We start from the raw sequence: 23,184 nt of genomic DNA on the forward strand, positions 1-23,184 counted from the left end.
GGACATTCACTGCGTCAATGCTGTCTAGAGATTTTAAAAGAAGAATTTATACTGCTGATGTTGCTCATATATTCTGCTATGCTGTTCGTGCAGTGCAGTTGCAGATGTAACAAAAATATGAAAAATATGAGCCACATCAACTACCCAGAGATTTGGTAAAAGGATTTCTGGATTTTCTTTAGTCAAAGATTTATGCAAGTTCGGTTTTTGATATTTTATGCACGGTCGCAATGGTTATACTGGGAAATTTAGATTTTTGGGTTCTATGTCATTGACTTAGTCGACGGTTTTGTGTCTTTTCCCTCATGATCTCAGTGATTTCGTAATGCAAATGAATAAAAAATTGGTTTATCCGTTAAGTAAGAAAACGAGACAGCAGATTATATTGCCACAACAATTTGATTTTCTTGATTTATTTGCTAAAGATTATTTTCATCCCACAAAACCCATGAAAATCATTTCCCCACCGACTCTTTTCCGGTGTACTCTACCAATTTGAGTGCTTTTAATACTTCCTTACGTCGCAATCGAATATTTATAGTCATCCAATAAAATTATTGCAAATTTAACGTTCAAATTTATTGATTGATTTATTTATTTGTATCTCCTTCCGACAGTATTTGAACGTAGATTCTCTTTTCGTCTTCGTATAATATATTATGTTCACACAACAAAGTTCAACTCGAAGTGTTTAGTCTGTGCTAACATTTACATTTACACTTACTGTGCCAACAACTCACGCAATTGGGAAAAAATCGAAGCGAAAGAAAATGATGGAGAAATAAATTTTTCAAATTTGTCGTAATGTTACGAGTGTTGAGCAAATTTGTGTTGGCATTACGACAAAGTGTATAATATAAGATTGTACGAAAGGAAATTCGAAATCAAATTGTAAGAATTGCAATGTAATTCGATGTCAGGACTAAATGTTGTCACAGTGCACACACAGGGATTTAGTTGCATTTTATGTTCAAGCGTTTTAAAGTCAATATCAATATGGTGAGATTGTTTGCTATATTTTATTAATGAAGTGGTAATGCATAGACTGTATAGACGGATATTTCAAACGACAGATATTTGAATTTTTTGCTCCGAGTTCAATAACCGTCCAACTTTATCAATGTAATCGAAATAGTTAGTTATGCAATCGAGGTGCAAAGTACTTTCTTAGGCTCTAGATGTGCAATTATAACACACGGCCACAGGCCATAATACACATTGTGAGCTTAATAAAGTACTTTCCATCGAGTTGCATACAACGTTTTATGCCACAGAGGCATATAAAGTTTGCAAATTTTGCATATTATGATGCTGAGTGGCATAAACTAAATTTGCCAACTATAGAATTAGAAACCATTTGACATGCTGACTAGTTGATAATTGAGTTTACTGTGCGAGAAGGTCAAATTCTGTACCTTGGGAAAGGATTTGTTAAATTTCAATTTGACGGTCGAGAATCAATTGATTTTGAATGAATGGTTCTTTCCGTAGGTTGTTGCTTCCTCTGTGTCGATTTGTTATAGGAGAAAACGTTTCGTTACCGAGTGGTGTTGTGTTGTAGTTATTTACTTAACAGTAGATTATTGAATTGGTCTAGTAAATGCGTTATAAAACGAATGTTTTTATGTATCAACTTACCGTGAACAGTACTGCGGGAAAGGGAAGAGCGGAAAAAGCTCTGTTAAGCTGGGAAATTCGATTATTAAAAGGCCCGTCATTGGGAAATGACAGGACAGTTTCCCGAAAATGTATGGAAAATTTTATCACAAAAATTCACCAAAAAAATTCGAAGAAACTCACCTCTAATGCTTTCCATTGTATTCGGGCATAGTCTCTTTAGGTCACCAAAGCATATTTGAACACTAAAACACTTTTTACTCGATGCAGAAACAAAAAGTTTTTTTTTGTTTTGTCGCGACAAAAACACAGAAAATATTTCGACACAACCTGTGACACTCCGCTACTATAAGTGCTAGAATGAATTTTTGCTGTGTTCACTTCGGCGGTAAAATATTTTCATTCAAACAAGTGTCGGACATATTATAAAAATCATGAAACAGTTGACAGGGTAGAGTATACATTTAATAATGCTCATCGACCATTTTTTAAAGCTTTACGAGAGCTCAGCGGACATTCTCTCAACGATGGGAGAGCATTTATTAAAAATTTAGCCTCTCGTAAGACTGCGCTGAGCGTAAATAAATGTTCGTTCCTTTTTAGTAAGCTAAGAAGACTTCGCGAACTCTCATTATGCCACCTCTTTGAATAAAAATAGCTCTAATAATTCTCCGCTAGGCTTCAGGAAGTGTCCGTTAGGCCTAAGCAAGTTGCAGGAAGGCTAAATGGAGCGAATCGGACACTCAGGAAATATTTTTATTCAAAGAGGTGGCATAATTAGACTCAGCGAAGTCTTGTTAGCTTACTAACGAAGTGGGAGAGGGTAATAAATGTCTACCATCGTTGAAGTGTCGGACACTTTTTTGAATGAAAATGTTTTACCGCCGAAGTGAACACATACATTCTAGTACTTATAGTAGCGGAGTGTCACAGTTGTGTCGAAATATTTTCTGTGTTGTTGTCGCGAAAAAACAAAAAAAAAACTTTTGGTTTTTGCATCGAGTAAAAAGTGTTTTAGTGTTCAAATATGCCTTGGCGACCTAAAGAGACTATGCCCAAATACAATGGAAAGCATAAGCGGTGAGTTTCTTTGAATTTTTTCGGTGAATTTTTGTGATAAAATTTTCCATACATTTTCGGGAAACTGTCCTGTCATTTCCCTATGACGGGCCTTAATAAGAATTTTTAGGTTTGATAATCATACTAATCTCATTCATACGACTTTTGGTGCATAAATAACTATTCTCTTTCGTTTTCGAATATAAGATTGAAAGAGACTTCTTGGTTTTTTTTTTATAGGCAGTTCGAGTTCTTGTTATTCTCATCATGTATAATACGCATGAAATTTCCATTTCTAAAATCTGATTAACAGCTTGCTGAAAGCAGCAGCAGTATATATTCAAATTTCGTTTTCTTTTGACTGTTTCTGAGGCAACAAGTGACTGCTCGCCTTGCAAGAATACTGTATTTTTAAAAATTGTTTAAACGAACGAAAGTAACATCAAGAATAGGAACCTCTTCGGTTTAATGTTTCATTGAATTGCCGAAATGATTTTCAATTTTCAACGTTATTATTACGAAGACTTATCACATTTGTTGTTATACTGTACGTATTTGAATATACTCGAAAATTATACTTATTCATCGCGTCTATTAGTTTATTCTACAGGGGATTCCGAAAACGAAACCTTATAATTCGAAAATAATGGGACTTTATTTGAAGAGTAAAAAGTAAACGTTCGGTTGGTTGGAAAATGATTGATTGATTGGTTCGTCGGTTCAATAATGTAGATAATTTTTTTCTGAATATTTTTATCGCTCTTCGAACGATTAACTTTGACATTTTTATTAGACACAAATAAATGACGACGAAGCTAATTATTTTTACAAAATTTTCTGATATGAGCGACAGTGGAAAGCTGTTTTATAATTATTCTCTTTGTGAATCCTTTTTGTAAAAATGTACGACCACGAATGTGTTAATTTTCAATAAAAAATGGATTTGATTTTAGCGGTCAAACTGCAGAAATAGATCTGCACAAACCGCTACAACCAAATCCATTTTTTATAAATAGCTAACGCATTTGTGGTCGTTATTGAAAACTTACATTTTTCAAAAATGATTCTAGCGAAATGATGTCATCAAAAATAATCTCAAATACATAACGTTCAAATGTATGCTGTTCGGCAAAGCATCCATGTCTCTAAGAAACTTTTTATTATCGATTATGCTAAGTCTTATAAGACATATAAAAAAATCAATCAAAAAAGTAAACGTTAGCTCCTTCGCTCCTTGCGCATTATCTATGAATAAATTGAAGCCATAATTGAGTTCGTTCCATTTTTGAATCAATGTTTGATTTATACAAAAAATATACCTACTTCAGTTCAGTTAAACGAGTGAGAGATTGAAATTGAAAACATTGTTTCATTCGTTAGCTATCTTGGTTACAATTTAACGAGACAATGGAAAATACATTTTGTCTCAATTTTTTTTAGTTTTTCTTTTATTTAAATTCAAAACAAATAGAAAACTTCTGATAAATTTAAGTTCAATTGCTTGGATATAAAATTTGTTCATCCAGGTAAAATATGAAGAAGAACACTTTATAAAAAGACTCTGCAAACAACAATCACAATTTGTTCTTCGATAAAGGTAAGACCAGTAGGTATGGATTTAAGGGCTTATTTCGTATGTCTAACCATTTTAAGTATTTTATTCTTTAATAAAATATCTTTGGATTCAAAAGGTCTACCGTTCCCGTCCTGACAATATCTAAGATCCAATGTATTGCACTCCTACGTATATGTACGGTTGAAAGATTTTCTAAGAGTTTTATAGGTAGGCAAGAGTGGACGGCCCATTTTATTTGCTATCATCTAAAAAACAATGTAAATAATGTTTACACTGTGAATACCCTCATAAGTGTATAAATGTTATGATAGCGGAAACTTTGAAATGTCACGCACCGAAATTCAATCGCTAGAATAGATTAAGGAATTTGTTCACGTATTGTTCGTTTGACAAGTGTATCTCCACCGTTTTTGAGTGGGTTTTGATTTTTGTTTTTTACACGTTGACACGCGTACTGTTGTCAAATTCAAGTTTTTTGTAGGAAGGATTGCTTGGTGAAAAAGGACTTCACCTTGTACAAATTTAATACCTTGAACAGCATCTGACACTACAATATGCAACACGAAAAATAGGTATTTATGCAACTAGTTGCGAAAAGTTGTAGTTTTTGTCACTAGATGTGATAATGTCAAACGAGCGAAGCGATTCAAAAATTCGATTTTCTCAGTTGAGGCATTTTTTGAAATAAGACTAATAAAGATAACAAAAATGTAAAAGTAAGTTTTTGGTAGAGGTCAAAATATGTGGGCAACCGAAAACTCAAAAATTTAGCTTCTTTGATTTTACGCAAGTTGTAAATCATTATTTTAAAATTTTTAAAATCGATATTTGACATCTAGGGATGAAAACAATATTTTGTGGACTACGCCAGTCTCGGTCCCATACCCATCGCACACCCCTAATACATACTAGGTGATCCAATCTTAATCTATAGCTAAACTTCAAAATCAAGATCTGTATGGGTAATCAGCCATTTGTACTATTATTTTGAATGAACTTTCGCGGAGAAACGGTCAGTTAGTATGACTTTCTGTGATACGGTAGGCTTACGTTTCTGATTGCATTCCAGAACACCATTCGAAAAGTATCATATATCTTGCTTGTAACCATTTCAAAGTAGAAATTCATTGCATTGTCGATGCCTACAAAATGGACTGACAATAAAAGTATTTTATTTTTCATATTCAATGACGTAAATCATGTGAACATAAATGGTACGATAGTTGTATTCATTTTCATAGAAAAATGTGAAATATCACACAAGCAATAACTTCAATAATAAATTTTAAACTTCCCAAAATGTCGATATACTTCAAAACCCAAGATCTACCCTTTTTCCCGAAACGTAATACCCACGAGACATATGTATCACAATTTCCATCACTTTACCGCGTATCCTAGGATTCTGTACAGTGATCCACATGTGTATATTATAGACGCTTCGCATATAGCCATACGTTTCTTTCGTTTCGTATATACTTACTTACACATCATTCTCGTTCTATGGAGCCTGTAGCTCACATAATTTTTTCTTTTCTTTTTTTTTCAAATTGTTTATCTAACAATTTCCTTGTCCGGCCAATATTATTTTTAGGCTATTTTGATTACAATAGACCTTTATCCCCCAGTGCAAAATTAGTTATCTGTTTCATTTTGGTGACAGAACTTTTTAGATAAAAAATATTTTTATTGATTTTGAAACCAAACAGCTATTAAATGGACGACAATAACATGTTTTACAAGAATGACTCTCGCCATATAGATCATCTTATATGATGCGGTGGGGGATCTGTATAATAGAAAAGAAATCTCGCCTACATTGAAAGTATAACTGAATTTTGTGCTAAAAGTAAAAGTAAAAGTAAATTAAAATTGAAAAGATCTTTGCGGAGATATCAGCTTGTCTAACTTTTATTTGATGTTCTTTAGTACAGTGAATTTCAGTGAAAATTAACCATTGAGGAAAATTTATAGAGAAATTGATTTTACCTTCGATATGCGGGCGGTCTCGAAGCAATCAGAACAAATTTCGGCTTAAACGCAATAGATCGTCTTATCGTTCCCATTCATTACTTATAACACATATATACACACCCATAATGCGATTACATAAATACACGCAACTAAATATCTCAATTTTATTGGTTCTATAATCAGATTTTAGAGATATTTGAACAATATCTCTATATACACACCGCACCACCCAATGTAAGTGGTGTACTGAATGAGCTTTATTGGATTATAAATGGGTCAATGATTATCGAAGATATTGTACGTATTGAGGCGTATTACTCAAATTTGAAGAGATGTGCAAGTTAATAATTTTGGGTACACCAATATTTTGTGTAAAATTGGTTCATCTACTGCAGGAATTTAATACTGAATGATTATTTTTAGCTGCTTGATTATATGTTAACAAATGAAGAAGTAGATTTTGAATTTTCCAAAATATGGTAGGCATTCACGAGTAAAACGATTTTATTGGATGTGCTATAGTAGGGTGGGTCGTATTTTCATTTTTTTTTATTTTAAAAGGCCTGGCCCCAGGCTGTACTTATAATTGACCAAGGTATCCGAAACAGTAAAAAAAAAAAAATTCAAAAATTAATCTTTCCCTTGCCTCTAGGCTGATTTTGATTTTCGGGGTAGTAGTATGAAATTGCACACATTGTTGACTGATATCTTGGGCATTTGGTAACAGAAGGCATTACTGCTAACTGTAGTTAATAGATATGAAATACCATAAGAACGTTGTTGACCTTCGCCTTCACTCGAGCAGAGTAACTCTGTCAGCGTTCCCGACTAAGACTTTTCGACAAAAAATTTCAACTTTATTTGCAAATAAAATCGACAAATCATGACATAATACGTCGTGTGAGGTATGTCTGAACAGGTAATCTCATAGAGAATCCATTGCAGAGAAGTTTGTTGAAAACATTGACTTTTTCATTCTAACAAAAAATTGCCAAATTTGGGCTTCGAAAACAGAGGTCCTGTGAGTTTTTTCAACTCGTTTTCAACAAACTTCTCTCGGATGATATGGTGGAAGGAAATTATTCCATAAAATATCAATCAAGCAATCAAGGTTCCGATCGAAAGATGCTGTTAAAAATGGGTTTTGCCTATCCATTCCTAAAGATATGTTTAAACTGATTACTTGTATTATAAGAACAGATTCAATAACAAATAGTCTTGAAGAAAAACAAACTCAACGGTTAAAGTACCTGACCTGACTACTGTGTAGCATAATCATCGTCATAAAAAGACAAACCAAAATGAAAAAATTAGTCAAATGTGAGTCGCAGTATAATGTAGGCTGTTGTTGGGCCGATGTATGAACCGTTCTGTATCAGAAATTTAAACAGAAAAGCCGGAATAAATTGCTGAAAACATTTTGCGGAGGTTTTTAAAGAATTACATATTCTTCAACTGTATCAATTTCGTCTTTATTTTTCCTTTTTTTTCCAAAATCTGGGATAAAAAAGGTCACTTTCCGAATGTCTTTGCTTGAATATATAAATACTTTCGATGCGTAGTCGTATCAAGAACTATATATTTATTAATATACCATAAATGCGAAAAATAAGGTACGGCCCATCATATAAAGTACATAAGTCGACTTAAAAATTTCTTTTGTCTAGTTGTTACATTCTTCAAATTTACCTTGTGTTTTATGTCAAGTTTTTTTTTTATTCAAATGAAATTTCCCCGAAAAAAAGTTTTAAATTAATTTCTTCCCCTTAGGTATTTTAAGAAGATTAAGTGATTTCTTACGTTTAGTGTCAGCAAAAACTCAAAGATTTTTCAATTTCTTCCTTCGTTTCAACTCTATTGTTTTTATATCAAAGTTAAATTTCTATGGCGTCTGTCTGTTGTGTATTATTGGGTAATGGAAGTTTTTATTTTCGATCTGGGATTCTTTTTAATGATTTTGCAATAAAAGAATAACTTACTCGAAAGTTGTCCGTTGATTGGTGACGAACTTCCTGAATTACTTTCAGTTGGGCTATTTGACTTGGAACGATGGAGATCTGGTCGATGCGAAACAAGTACCGTATCGTCTTTACTCTTCTTATTTTCTGGCGAACTAGCAACTGTAAATAAAAGAAAAGTTGCAATTAATAACGGCAATTACATGTTTAATGTTTAACGGTTCAATATCAATACCGCCATTCATCTACACTCTTTGTGTTGATGCGGAAAGGGGTGTTATAATACAAATAATAGTGTGGTATTTCGTGCAAGTCATGACATTATACACAAGCAAGTGAGGATAATTAAATCGTTAACATGAGAATGTTTATTATTTTACTAACGTTTCTCATTTGCTTGATGGAACATCTCGTCGAGCGAAATGTATACATAAAGCGTTCAACTTGGAAAGCTTCACTATATTAATTGAATAATGTATATTTAGGTTGTGGCAATTAAAAGGTTGAAATGAATAAATTTGTGGAAAGTGTGACTGTAACGAGAACGATTTGCTTGGAATTTAAATGTTTATTGTGTGACAGACGGGGTATCGACCACGATGAAAATAAACATGCAGCGATAGTAAGTTGCTAACTGAGATTAATGTTAGTTAGTCAATATATTATTTGTGTACGAGTTTTGTTTAATGGAAAGAAACGAAACTCTAATCGGCACGAGCTAACAACCATCCACATACACTCAATCTTATCGAAGTTTCCCATCAATGAAAATTTTCGATTTGAACGACGATGGCAGAATAAAATAAACCAGGCAGGAGCGGTTCATTTTCGAGACGTCAAATAAGGGACCTAATACACTGTATGAAAATGAACTCAAATGAACGCTGACATAAATTGAAAAAAATTTATTGGCAAAAAATAGGGCTATTAGATTATTCAGGTCAGTAGTCAAATCAGCGCTCCTGCCTAGTTAACTTTACTCTGTCGTGTTTGAACATTTGCATTGGAAAGAGCTATTGTTTCTGTAATTTTTAGAACCGCCGGTTTAACGTGAATTCCGAGCCGCACCTCAAAGTATGCAAATGATCGCTGAGGAAATTTAGGTACTAATTGATATCTAGCCTATATGTAGGCTAGCCATATGAACGTAAATACACATCGTCACAGCCACCAATCACACTGCAACTACCCATATGATGAAGAGAGAGTGAAATTTACGACCTCACCAATGCGGTGTAATCGCTAGAAAAATTCCATGTGGAATTGTCTGACACGGTAATCGAACTCGGATCATTTTGGTGGAAGTCTAGCACGTAATCACTAAGCCATCCCGAGTGTTAGTTAAAGACATTAAAAGAAACATATCAAAATAAAATTCCTTTGAAAATCAATTTCAAAATCCCCAAGTTGATATGATTTGACGCCATTACTATAAACAGTTTTGCTTGTTTGGCAGCTTGTCCCAGCATTATTGATTGAATCGATTTAAAAAATACTTCCAAATGAAAAAAATCAACAAACCTTCGATTCTTGTTGTTTGGGGGCATAAAGATTGAAATAAAAAAAATGTAGGCAATTTTCCTACGAGAAATGATGACTGGAGGTGGTCTTACATCTTAACTAACACAAATGTTAAAATCAATGAAGTAACAGATTTTGTATCTCAAATAATATTCGACCTTAATCAACATAAGTAGCAGTTTTAACTATTATATCGGGATACATTTATTGACGTTTCTAAAAAGGTAAATCCTTCTTACTTTTAAAACACTATCATCAAACAGGTACTACTGTGACACAGAATATTCAACGTAAATTCATCATTTATTTATGAGTTAACGGTAGGAAAATACTCTTACAGACAGTGTCCATGGAATATCGTTGATTTTATATCTTCTATATCGTCGAACCGATCGTATAACTCGCTTACTTCAACTAAATATTCGCTTCCGAATATTTATTCAATTTACAGTTTTTTTCTCCTTCATCTACGATAATGCAAAAATACGAAGAGATCACCCCCAAAAAACTGGCTAATAAAATCATGTGATGTTGATTTGCGATGGCACTATTCTGGTGTTTTTTTATCAGAATATTATGGACAGACCGACAGAGAGGGTTAGCATATCATGAATAATAGATTATCGGCTGATTATTCGCATAGCTTTCCGTGATAAACGAAAGCATGAATATTTTATGTGCTGAAAAGGAAAAAAAGGCAAAAACAGTAAACGTTTTGATGTTAACTGCCACATAACATAAATGCAACAACATTTCGGTAAAATTAGATTCACGAGATCTGAAAGTCAGCTTTTTTGTGTGCGAGTAATCCGTAAAAGAAACTTTGGTCGTTAAGAAATAATTTTCACGCTCAAATTGAAATATCAGTAATCGATAAGTTCGTTGATTTAAAAGAAAACGAAATCTCCTATTCAAATCACGTAAGACTATAAATCTCAATATTATACAGATACTTTTCTGTAATACGAATGTATCATTTGTTTTCTTTATTTCTTATGTTTTCCCAGTTGTTAACGAAAATGTTTCTTTTTTATTATTCGGTGTGTTGAAAATAACAAAGTCCTTTCTTTCTGTCGTGTGTTAACAATAAAGAATTATTGCGAATTTTGCTGCATTACAATAGATTTAAAGAACTTTATTTGGGGGGTGGTGCGGAGCATGTATTTTGTTGGATTTATCTGAAGTTGAATCAATTACTGAGAGTAGCTGTTTTCTGTTTACTTTCATTTTTTTTTGGATTTATTTCGATAAAGGATAAGCCTAAAGGTCAAAGGAACCTTGGAAAAATTAACGGAAAAATACATGAAATTGTTCAATGGATTTTCCGTTTTTTTCTTCTTCAAAATTTGGCGTTCCAGAATTGTGGAAGTGGCTTTTAGATTCCGGAAATTTTAATACTGAGTTTCTAGGACTGAAGCTTTTATCGCTATTTATGACATTGTGTTCCTAATAAATTTCCCACGTCGTTTAGGAAAAACATTGTTCCTAACTTATGCTAAAAGGTTTTTTTAGCGAATTCAATTCGAAAAAAGGATTTTAACAGAAGTTTGGAAATAGTTATTTATACAACCGAGTGATAAATGCTTTTTTAGGCACTAGATGTGAAAAAGCATTTTTCTCAACTCAGTGACGAAAAGTAAAATTTGCGTTGCCTTTTTTGAGAAAAACGTTGTATACAACTCGGTGATAAATGCTTTTTTAGGCACACGATGTGTATTGTCATATTTAATGCCTAAAAAAGCATTTACCACTCGGTTGTATGAACTACTATATCATCGAGTTGTATACAACGTTTTTCGCAATAAAGGCAACGGAAAGTCCTACTTTTCGTCACTTGTTGCGATTATCACTCTTCGTTCTGTTACGCTGTGAGAGAATACTTCCGATTGTGACTACGACCGGGTAAGGTTAGACTTAAATCTAAAGAGATAATTTCAGATTTAATCCGAGTCAGTTTCTATCTGAAAGAACTTGAACCCGTAGTTTTTCACTTCAGTTTTGAAAAACCAAACCTAAATATCAACTAAATCAAATCGAATGTGGTCAATGCAAATAATACGTCCACTCCATCGAGTTTATGTTCTTGATTCATTTCTGCGAGAAAAAGTTCACGTTTCTAGAAAGTGCATTTTAAATTCTGCTGAAAAATCATCCATATTTTTCTCGAGTGCTCTGTGCTAAACGTTTGACGAAACCGACTTTACATTAAAAATGAAATCGGTTTTTCCTCAAAAGCTGTTTCATATGCCATTTTTCCTCAAAGGCGTATCAACTTAACGAATCACCTAACAATTTCCAATTGTTTGCTATCTGAACTTTGTTGTTTTGCAATCGGAAATGTTTTATGCAAAAGATTGAATTTTGTGTAACGTGAAATCCATTGTGTTTATATCCCTAAATGTCATGGAACACCGGATCGACAACGAAAAAATAAAAATGAATAAATAAAATTCTATGCATTTTTCATGACAATCAAAAAGTTGGTTTGATTCGTTCCGGTTTTCGTGAAGCCCATAGGTACTGTATTTGATCCGAACAAAATGCATTAATAAAACATTTTTTTTGTGAGTTAGTTTTCATTATCCATCGCTGAATAGTACGAGTTATTTAGCGAGCTTTATGAATAATGATGATAAATAATGGGAATTATGACATTCATAAAATAGAAATAAATTTAGTTTAACGACGCGTACAGACAATAAATAGACATATCTCACTATAATGCGGACTTAAAATTTTGCTGAATTTATAATCTATGATAAGGATGTTGTATAAAATTTGCTGTACTATTCACAAGAAGGACGAGAAAGTTTACCTTGCAAGGACTTTAGATTGGCGTTTTAATGAGAGAACTTCAATGTATAAGTGGACCTGGTAACAATTATTACTTGAAGAAAATTCTGATAATTTCCTAAATACCAAGCACAAAAAAAAACTCTGCAAATTCAGCAGCACTACCATAGAAAGCACAAACAATTGTTTTCCACTGATTCTAATTAACACGAGAAGACTATATAAGATTCACATAGCTTAGGATTTTCAATTTTTATTATAGACTGTACACCAGACACAATACGAACGAAGACAAAGCTTGTTTGGCTGAACATTCAATTTTCAAAATGAGTACGTGATCAAGTTTACAGTCATGGTCGAAAAGTTTCAATTTAGATTTGAAACTTAAATTTATGGCTCATTGTTTCAGCTATAAACTATAAATTATCACAATGTAATAACAGTGGTAATAAGTAGTCTTATTTCTATTAAAAGCACAATATATGAAGGTCATAAACACAGCCAACACCATCTCCAACATTGCATTAATTGTTCGGGAGTCGTAAACCGATGAACAAAGACACATTAAACGCGAATACAAGTTGATTTTGTAGATTGCTGAACTGCTTTCAAGAAAATTCTATTTAGAAAAAAAAACCAAAAACTGAATTGAAAAGCTTTTTTCACATAATTACCATTGTACCATTGTTCTGGTAATTACTTTCAGTCCGTTCCAACAAAGAAATGAGAACAAACAATAAAAGGAAACGGCGGAATAATGGAAAATAGCTGAAATAAACGAAAAGCAGGACAACCTGAATTCCAAATCATTTTCTCCAGGGTAGTGCATTGAACCTAATTAGAAATTTGTTAGTTTCGCAACAAAAGTAACCGCAAACCGCCAAATGTTACCACATCAAACCACGTCACATCAACATCATGATTACACAGTAATTATAATTCAAGCTGATTTTCCTGCTATGAAAAACATCACTGAATGGTACGGTATTAAACGCATTGCTTGTATGTACATGTGATGCCAGTATTTTACCTCACTTTATGTATATACGATGCCAATGTTGAAGTTTTATATATCCGCTAATAGTGCAGACAGGTAGCTTAACGATAGCTGGAAAGCTTTTTCGTCATTCAATTAACAGTAGAAAAAAACTTATTTATCACCACCGCAACAACCTGCATTGTAAGCTGCTATCCTGCATAATCACTTTTCAGCCATGGTCTCGATGGACTTTCATCAATATGTTGATGTTTTTCATCAGAGCGCTAAATTAATCAACTATAACGTTGATATGTACAATGTACATCCTGGTATAAGCTCATCTTAATGAATTTGTTGTGAAATTGAATGGATAGAGGGATATTAGTTTTTATAGATGCAAATATTCCATCAACTTTTCTATGAAGCAGTTATTACTATGGCGGTTCAATACCCGAGGGAAATTTGTTAACGATAATGGGTCTACGCCACTACATAGTTTTTTGTATTAAATTATTGGAGCGAATACGTTTTTATTTCCATGTCGTTGTTTGTAGATATGTTTTTATTTTAAAATAATTGTCAACAATTTCATCGATAGTTGTGTAGATAATGGATCGAACGGGTAATAACTGGGAATTACCATTTCCAGGGCTGAAATTTATATTTTTTTTTATGCAGAAAATAATAGTTGCTTCTTTTGCGGGTGTTGGCCCAACACTGTTGGGACTGAAATAATGATTTAGCGCATTTGTTTTCAGTTTTTTTTAAATTTAATTTCATCAAAAATTTAATTGACTTTTGAGCAAGCATTGATGATTATTAGTTGTATGAAAAGCGATCATTGATAAAATTTGTAATTATTAAATGAATTACATTTTGAATTAAAGTTCGCTCCTGAACCAATTTGACCTCACATTTATAAGACTTTACCTGATCCTTGTTTTATTCAAACATTGCAGGCAAGTTTCAGGCACCTACATAAAAGCAGGTAACCGAACATATCCTTCACCTTCAGGCTCTTGTCAATTCAGATCAAGCGAAAACTGATCGATTCAGGCTATATTTGTCGACAACAGATGACTCACGGTGGGGCTGAACGAACTTTAAATAAAAGTGTAAGGTAACAACATCACGGGTTTTTTTTCATAAGTGAGCTGGGGGAGGGAAGTGCTATTCAAGTAAACAAGTTTTAGCAAAATCCCCTGAGCTGTTTCTGAGAACCAGCATTAGCGCCAGCCACGTGAGTACGGTGCGTGAGAATTTTTATTTTTTATTTTTTACTTTTGAAGCTCAGGCTCAGTTCTTTTGTTTACTTTGCTGCATTTTTTTGGTGATTTCTTAGCAGCTTTCCGCTATTTAACCAAATTTTCCATCAGCAGATGGCAATTTCTCAATGCAAACTATCCTACACTTGTTCATGGAACGTTTTGCTGCTGTCTTGTGTAAGAGGCTAGCGGAAGCAACTGAAGATGGTCAGTCCACTCTGACCAGTGACCGCCGTTAGTTCTCGAGGTCGAAACAGCTTTTCTTTCTTCTTTTTTGTCACTTTACGTGATGTGTGGGCAAGGGAAGAGCTATAGCTCTGTTTGTCGTTCCGAAGGATAGTTTCTTTGTGATTTAGTGAATGTGAAAAGGAGTCCTGTTTTGGTTTGTGTGCAGATGTCCGGTTCTTGCAATTTGCGCCCCTGAGCTTTTCGTCTCAGGTTAAGCAAAATTGGTATGTGCGGGGCTATTGAAACACTGAAGACTTAAGACTGACATTGGAATTGATAGAGGGACAAATTCTGAGGCTTACAGTGTAAACATTGCACGGTGGGGCTGAACGAACTTTAAATGAACATGTCGACTTCCATCTCGGTTCTTTTCATAGCTGAGTTAGGGGAGGCGTGTACTATCCAACGGCACATGTTGCAAGCGCAACCGCTGAGCCGTTTCTGAGAACTAGGAATATCGTCGCCTGGCTCCGCGGAAGTTGCTGGACCAGTGTTTGAAACTGGAATCGGTAGGGGGACAAATTCTAAGAACAACCATGTAAAAATTATTGCTCTCGGTCATTTCGTCGCAGAGCAATAGAAGCTGAAAGTCGAAAATTCCACCTCTTCAAGGAGTGATGCCTCCTCGACGAAGTTCCCGATCCAGCACTTTAATAGCGTTTCTAGACAAAGTTAATGTGCTCTTTCGAATGGCAATAAAATTTTTTTGAAAGTGGTCTCTTTTGGTACATTTTCAGAAAAGTCACTTTTTGCTACCCTCGGTGAACTTTGGCTACTCCCATACCTTGCCGGTTGGAATATTTCAACACAACATACCTTGTTTAAGTTAGATTGAAGTCTAAGCTTTCCAATGATACCCAATATGCCATGTATGATGCTCAGCAAGAACTATATATGATAAAGATTTTGCATCGAGGTCGGGCTACTAGCAAATTTAGGGTCATGGAAAACGAAATTTACAAATATTACAAATTATTGTCTTTGAGCTATGTCTAATCGACTTACGTGAGTTATACGTCGTATAATATCTGCTTATTTTGCCATAACAAACATAAGAATAGAAATTTCGTTTTCAATGACCCTTTGCTCACACATTGATGTGAAATAATCCTACCTAATTTATGTTCTCCCTTTACAGTTCTAGTAGCATAAATAACTATTATTGAAGAACTAGATTTTACTCGATGCTGAGGTCTTTATATTGCGGGTTTGGTGGAGGTGACCCCATATATAGATTCGAATATTTATTCGCTTCAAACATATTCAGACTGAACATTTTCATGCAGTGACAAAGAGTGTTCTTCTCGTCATACCGATTTTTTTGCAATTAACTCAAAATTTCCCAAACAAACATATAATCAAAAATGATATTTTCAATATAAAATGCAGCCGGAAGCGTAATATCAAAAACATTTTCCAAAGCAGTTCTATTGAAAGGATATTTTTTACAGGTGCATTGAAATATTATATTTTACTATACAGTGTAAGCCAACCACGGTTTGTTGTTTCTTGCGTTTTCTATAACAACAACAAAACGAAATATGATTTCCTTAGATCTTCTTTTTTCTCCCACTCAACTGCAAAACTGGCAATTTCTTTGAGTCACAAACATCTCCCCCGGTTGTGTTACATCAAATAAAATGAAATAAAATACACAGAACGCTTTTCCAAGAAAAGAAAATCCGAACGTAGAAAATAGATTTTCCATCCGTGAGGCACGAAGATACAAAGATAGTTCAACCAATCTCAAGGAAAATCAGAATTTTGTGTACTTTTTACTCGTTTCTCCTTTTTTTAAATGAAACAACATAATATCTTCCGTTTGGTGAATTGATAAAGACTCTGAGTTAAGAATATATATTTTGTGGATGGGTAACTTTTGTATATGTTACTATAAATACATCTTAAGGTAGCGAACACCATTCAATAGGTTCAGTAAATACATTTTGAAAACACTATCTTCGTATCACAATAGGAAAACGTTTTTTTTTTTTTTAACTGAAAAGTATATACAAAAGCGAATAAAAATTTCACAGAGTCTCTGCACAAAGAATGAACGGTTCAACAACAATTTCAATTGTTTCCATTGTAATTGAAACGAAAAGTTTACACGTAGTACAGAGATTGAAAAGTTTGTAAAATATTTCCTTTTTATTGTGCAAAAAGTTGACTCAAAACTCAAATATTTTAAAATTCACAGCTAGTAGGTTTCAACAAGAAGCACTACATAACAATTCGCACAGTTCTTTTGCATTGAAGAACTCATTAATAATGGGTATCAGAGCACAAACTTCACGTGTTTTTGATAAGTGAATCTAATTACAGTCAGAGGGCAGCGAAATTTCAGCATGAATTTCGTTCAGTTGTTTTTCAGCTGATCCACACACAATCAAAACCGTATATAGACGTATAAACAGTTTTGATTGTTTGTGTGGATCAGCTGAGAAACAACTGAACCAAATTCAGATTCCACTGCTTCTGTAAAAATTCCACAAAACAATACGCAAAGCACCGTTGGTTGTAAATGTTTTCGGTATCAGTTAACAGACAGTCTGGCTTTTTAAATAAGTAATCCCGTTGCATTCTCCGATTATTTCTAATTGGGCTTTAAGTCTTTATTTGAGAACTGAACTGTCGCAAAAGCTTAGAAAGTTGACCATAAAATGTGGTGCTTTATAGCACACAACTAAGCACCAATGTTTCAAAACATTTTAATACCTTCCCTTATAACGGAAAACAGCTTAAGACCCATAAACCCATAACATTGTGTTCACAGTCTTATGATGTCATGTGCCATCATCAATCTATTTTTGTCCTTGGTCATTTACTCAAAACCTTTTAATCAGTCGCTTATAATGTACACATGCATTAGATATCCTTTCCAACATTTCTAACATCTAATCGACGTTCATTGTACAGTACACACAGCACAGACAATGACGGTGAAAATATCGAGCTACACTCTGTTACACTAAAATAGAACAAAAAAAAATTCGTTAGCTTTTGTAGCATCTCCAGCGTTACGAGAAAATACGGGTTTGCCATTGTTTATTTTATATTAAATTGCTAGCTGAATGTCGTTCATCAGACAAGAAGGAGATAGTGCATACACCATAAATTACCGTCGTAACGTTTACTTTACGAAATAATTAAATGAATGAGATAATACGAATGCTGAAAGCTAAAAGCCATACCGAACATTTTAAATTACTGAAATTTCGGGTTGCAGCCTAATTAGTTTCTATAAAAACGGTTAGATCTAGAAAATTAAAAAAGGCTCTTAAGGTATGTAAACGCCAACAGCCATTTATAAACAGACGGTAACCATATGTCAGTAAGTAAGTAAGTAAATAACCACATGACCGGTGTATTACTTCCATCGATCAAAGTATTTTTGATCTGTTGATTTCAAATCTTGTACTTCAATTTTATTAACATGAATGTTACTATTCAAAGGACCGTATTACCTAGAGCTTGTCATTTTTTTCGTCGTCTTTATCGATAACAGATGAATAGCCGATGAATTCTCACATTTACAGAGTTGAATGCGTACAGCTTAATTTTTGTGCACTAGAAGTCTGTGCACGTCGCACATTTGAACTAGTTCGGTTTATAGCAGATTTGTAGATAGATTTAATGCGACAGTTTTAATAAATCATTGTATTGTTGAAATGTTTTTGCTGGCGCCTTAGGAGAGGTGAACCACACAGAAATGCACAATAATTTACTCAAAGATACGAGATAAAGCTTCTCAGTCGTTGAGTAAAATAGACTTTTTATATCTTTCTACGGTAGAGCAAGCGAACTTTCAGACGCTCGACAAATAATAGTATTTTACTTAAAACGGGGGATCAAAAGTAGAGTATTCGTGTTTATTGTCCGAGATGAAGCCGAGATCAATAAACACACGAAAACGACACTTTTCATTTTTATCCCGAGCAAGCTTAAAGTCAATGTACTTTTTATCCCTAGGGTTGTAATAAGCCACTTTCGACCCTAGGTAATGAGGTAATCACTACAGAAAAATTTTCACACGGACTGGAACATTGATTACATTTTCAGAAACAAGAAAACTTAAAAAAACAAACTGATTCAGCGAAAAATGTACAACGTTGTAACTTTGCATCTTCGTGACGATAACAAAATATTTATGTAAATTTCCTTATTATTAATTAAAAATGGAAAACTTTTGCTAATTTAATGATGCTACTGCATTGCAGTCGTAACTGTTCCTATCCTCGGCGAACGATAGCGGTATAAATTGTCGCGAAATAATATTTTCCTCAATAAATAACTTGCAGAAACATTGCAGTAAATTGAAATGAATATGAATGTGCACAACATGGCTCTGTGCATACTGTCGATGACATGTTGAATTTATAATAAAATTAAGCAATGTAATCAGTAAGTTCCTTAATGCGTTGACGCTATTTACACACTTGTTTTAAATCGTTATTTGCTTGTACGACACGTTATGTTTGTGGTGCAAATAGTTTCTCGTATGTTTTATTGTACTTCGAATCAAGCTCACTAAGCGAAATGGGAGAGGGGTTTTTTCCTGAACAATGATTGTATTTTCAGTAGACTCGTTTGACCCACTACAATATGTTCAAATCGAAACAAACGAATATTGTAAACCCTGTCATGCCGTCAAATTATGACTACAGCAGTTACCACACACTTTAACTCTATAATTAAACTTTCGATCTTGATAGAACAACAGCACTGTTTACGTTAGAAATAAAAATTCTGCTGGTATTCTGTGTGCCGTTGAAATTCGAACTCATATAATACCGAAACCATCATCATCATCATCATTATCATCATCATCGCTGATGTTAATTGCTTCCGAGATTTATATTACCAATTCAAGTTAATGCAGAAAGCCCTTCTTATTGTGTGTAATATTATATGGAGCTTAACGTACACATTTTTGCTATATTGCTGTTTGAACAGAGTAGAAACCGCACATACGAACACGAGACCGCAAATGAACCACGTTCACACGAATAACTTTCGCTATGCGAAATCATCTCTTGGAAGCTGAAAAGCGTTTTTCGTCTGTTTTCATTTCGACTACAGTTGTGTTAGCTTTATGAACCGTTACGGTCAAATGGGAAGTAAGAGTGAAAGTTTTACAAAAAGAATATTTGACGAAATCACTAAATTGCACCGAACAAGTTCAGAAACTACATCTCTCGGTCACATAATGAATAATTGAAAATAAAACGAAAAGAGGAACGATTTAATTTGTTAGGACGACATATGAGTCACAAGTTATAGGATTGTAATGCGAACATTTTGGCTTTACCTTTCATGTTCGAGTAGTCTGCTTATTAGACTATAATGGTGTACGTGTGCACATATGGCCGAAAACCCATTATTCAACAACCAACTTTTATTTGAATCTTCTGACAATCTAAAAATGAATTAAAATAACCATCATAAATCACAAGTTTTCCATAAGCAAAGCTACCCTAGTGCAACGTTATATATCTTTTCTATAATCTGCTCTGTGTTTTTTCTCATTCTGAGAAAAACAGCAGATTGTTTCCATTAATATTCAGACGTCTCGCCTAATCCCATTACGTTTTTGATGCTCTACATAATTTGATATAAACTTTTAGCTTGCAATTGATAATTATTCATTCATTATATTTGAATGCGCCATGCCATGCAAACTCCTGCAAAACCGAAGAATATAAGAGAATATGAGAAACGGTCGTCGTTTAAATAAATTTTCGTGAAATGGAAGGTAACAATTAGGTGTAATTATCAGATACACTGACAGACAAATGTTGTGAATGACTTTATCATTAATTTATTGAGTGTATTCGTAACGATCGCATAGAGTACATTTAATGTTCTCAACAAAAACTTTATAATTAAAAACTTTGGTTCATTAAATACACATTTTCACACCTTTGCCGTTGCCAAAGAATTAATATTTTATTTCGTAGAGCTGTGCTTCTATTACGGACGACTAAACTACTTATACTTTGATGACTCAGCGCAAGAAATTAAAACCATCATCACTAAACGGAGCGAATGTTATTCGTATATCAAACAAAACCCACATATATAAAGCACTAAAGCATCACATAAATACGTAACAACTCATTGTTTCGTTGAACGAACAAAAAGTTTGCGAAAACTTTTGGCCATTAAAACAAAACTTGCTCAAAATAATAGCTAAAAAGCATATTCGATTGTACGGGTAATGTGTACAAGAAAATGTTATTTTATGGATATTATGACGCCCTAACACGGCCTGGTATGAAACTCCAATGGAACTTCGTAACAATAAAATACAAAATTTCAGGAACAACCATACTATCTTTCTTAATCTAAACGTAAAAAATGAACTTCTTGATGTCGTTTGAATTAAGACGTCGTTTCGATATCTTATAATGTTGATCACTTAGCATCCGGAAACTATCACGACATTGAGCATTAAGCTATATGCATAAGTAAAACAAACAATTCAATGATACAGATGCTATTTCGTAAATTATGCAAGAAAATTGCAGAATTTATGGTGCGCACCAGTGTAAACGAGAATTTCTACCTCTGTTGGCATAAAAGCAAATATTTTCGGACGAATCGGAGGTGGTTGTATTTAATAAAACATGGATGATGAGAATTGGATATCTAATTTGCGATACCAGCATAACGTAGTTACGTAGTTTACTTATATATCCTTTCGTTTCAAATAATATTTGCTATGGGTAGTCGCTTGTGTATTTCTATTTTAATAGGAGCTTTTTCGGGCATTATTTTATATAGTCGTTGTTTTTTGCATGGCACACAACACATTTTGTACAAACCGTTGTTATTTTTGATACCATATTCTAGAGCACGGAGGACGCATATTCAAGAGATTTTGAAATTAAATTGAATTGAAATTGAAAGTGAATTTTGCCACTGTGTTCTCTTTTTTGTTTTTATTTTAATGGAAAATGATTTCAAAAGCTAAACTGATATTCAGAGAACAATTTCAATTTGTATTCACGCTTTATCTAAATCATGCACACAGATTGGACTTTTCGTTGGATACCACTTTCTTCAAGGTGCAGAAAGAGGAGATTTCATTCGACGATGGAAGACTTGCAGATTCAGACTTATTCACGAAATGAATAATCAAATGCTTTGAGATGTTTGAATGAATGCCACAGAAGCCTTAGGACCATCACTGTCACCCACCAAATATCACATATGATTTGATTATTGATTTAGTACGCATTTCCTTTTTACAGTGTAGAAAAACCAGACGGCAAGTCACGTCTACAGTTTTTAAATTTTTTGAGTGTTAAGTACAAAATCTTGTACTTCATCAGTTTTAACATATTTTTCTCTAAGCAATTAGGATTTGTGCAATACTTTGTCCATACAAACCGAAGCCCGTTGCAATTTAACCGTTTCCACAGGACGATGATATTTGCCGATAAAATTGTGTACGAATTGCGTAATACATCGATTATAGCAATGAAAGTGTAAAACAGGTATGGTCTATTGTCCGCCCGATGTACATAAAAATTTGATTTTCGTACTTAAACGCACTCATTTTCATATTATTTTGACATAAAATGTGAGTGCGTTTAAGACGAATTTGGCGATCGACCATACTTACCTGTTCTCTACTTTCATTGGATTATAGCCCTAGTTCTCAGTATTGCAATTGACCGATTAAAGACTGGTATGTGGTAACATAAATTTCCATGTTTTCATACAAAACATGGATTTTGTTCTTGAAATGTGTCGGTTAATAAACACATCAAATGATACTATGTACGAATACGAGAAACATTATCATTCTGTTGGCTTTAACGCACGTTATTATGTTATCAACCATTTCAAATGGAATTATGTTGTACATTTGCTATTTTGGACGGAATTATGTATATGTCGATCCTTTTAAGGTTACAGGCAGCTTTATAGTGCATGCATGTAATTAAATGTTTTAACGTTCGGTGGGCATCAAACGAAATGCTTTTTATACCTGCTAAACAGTAGGTAAGGTTGAATATTAGATTAGAGATGGTGGTGTTGGGGAATATACGAAAATGGAAATTTACAATTTACATGGAACTAGCCAGAATAAATGCGAACTTTGCTCTCGTATACGTCTTTGTCGTTAGTACTTTCTAGCCTTCCAAGAAATAAACAATTTGTAAATCTTATCGCATATTAATGCCCGAACGACTATGAATATTT

At 33.7% G+C, this 23,184-nt stretch overlaps 1 protein-coding gene across 11 annotated transcripts in view; it reads right to left on the minus strand.

The window, feature by feature from the left end:
• The window catches only part of LOC119077076 (calcium/calmodulin-dependent 3',5'-cyclic nucleotide phosphodiesterase 1-like), a 265,077-nt gene that overhangs the window by 32,848 nt on the left and 209,045 nt on the right, over nucleotides 1-23,184 (minus strand). For 9 of the 11 annotated variants that reach the window (XM_037184229.1, XM_037184232.1, XM_037184230.1 and 6 more), the window contains one exon: nucleotides 8,206-8,346. In XM_037184229.1, coding sequence (XP_037040124.1) covers nucleotides 8,206-8,346 — 141 coding nt within the window. Of the gene's footprint in view, nucleotides 1-8,205; nucleotides 8,347-8,568; nucleotides 8,737-9,355; nucleotides 9,364-15,419; nucleotides 15,424-23,184 lie in introns of those variants that run through there. The other 2 variants (XM_037184238.1, XM_037184235.1) reach the window with 2 other exon arrangements.

This window comes from Bradysia coprophila, unplaced genomic scaffold (genome assembly GCF_014529535.1).
Source record: "Bradysia coprophila strain Holo2 unplaced genomic scaffold, BU_Bcop_v1 contig_232, whole genome shotgun sequence".
Lineage (NCBI taxonomy): Eukaryota > Metazoa > Arthropoda > Insecta > Diptera > Sciaridae > Bradysia > Bradysia coprophila.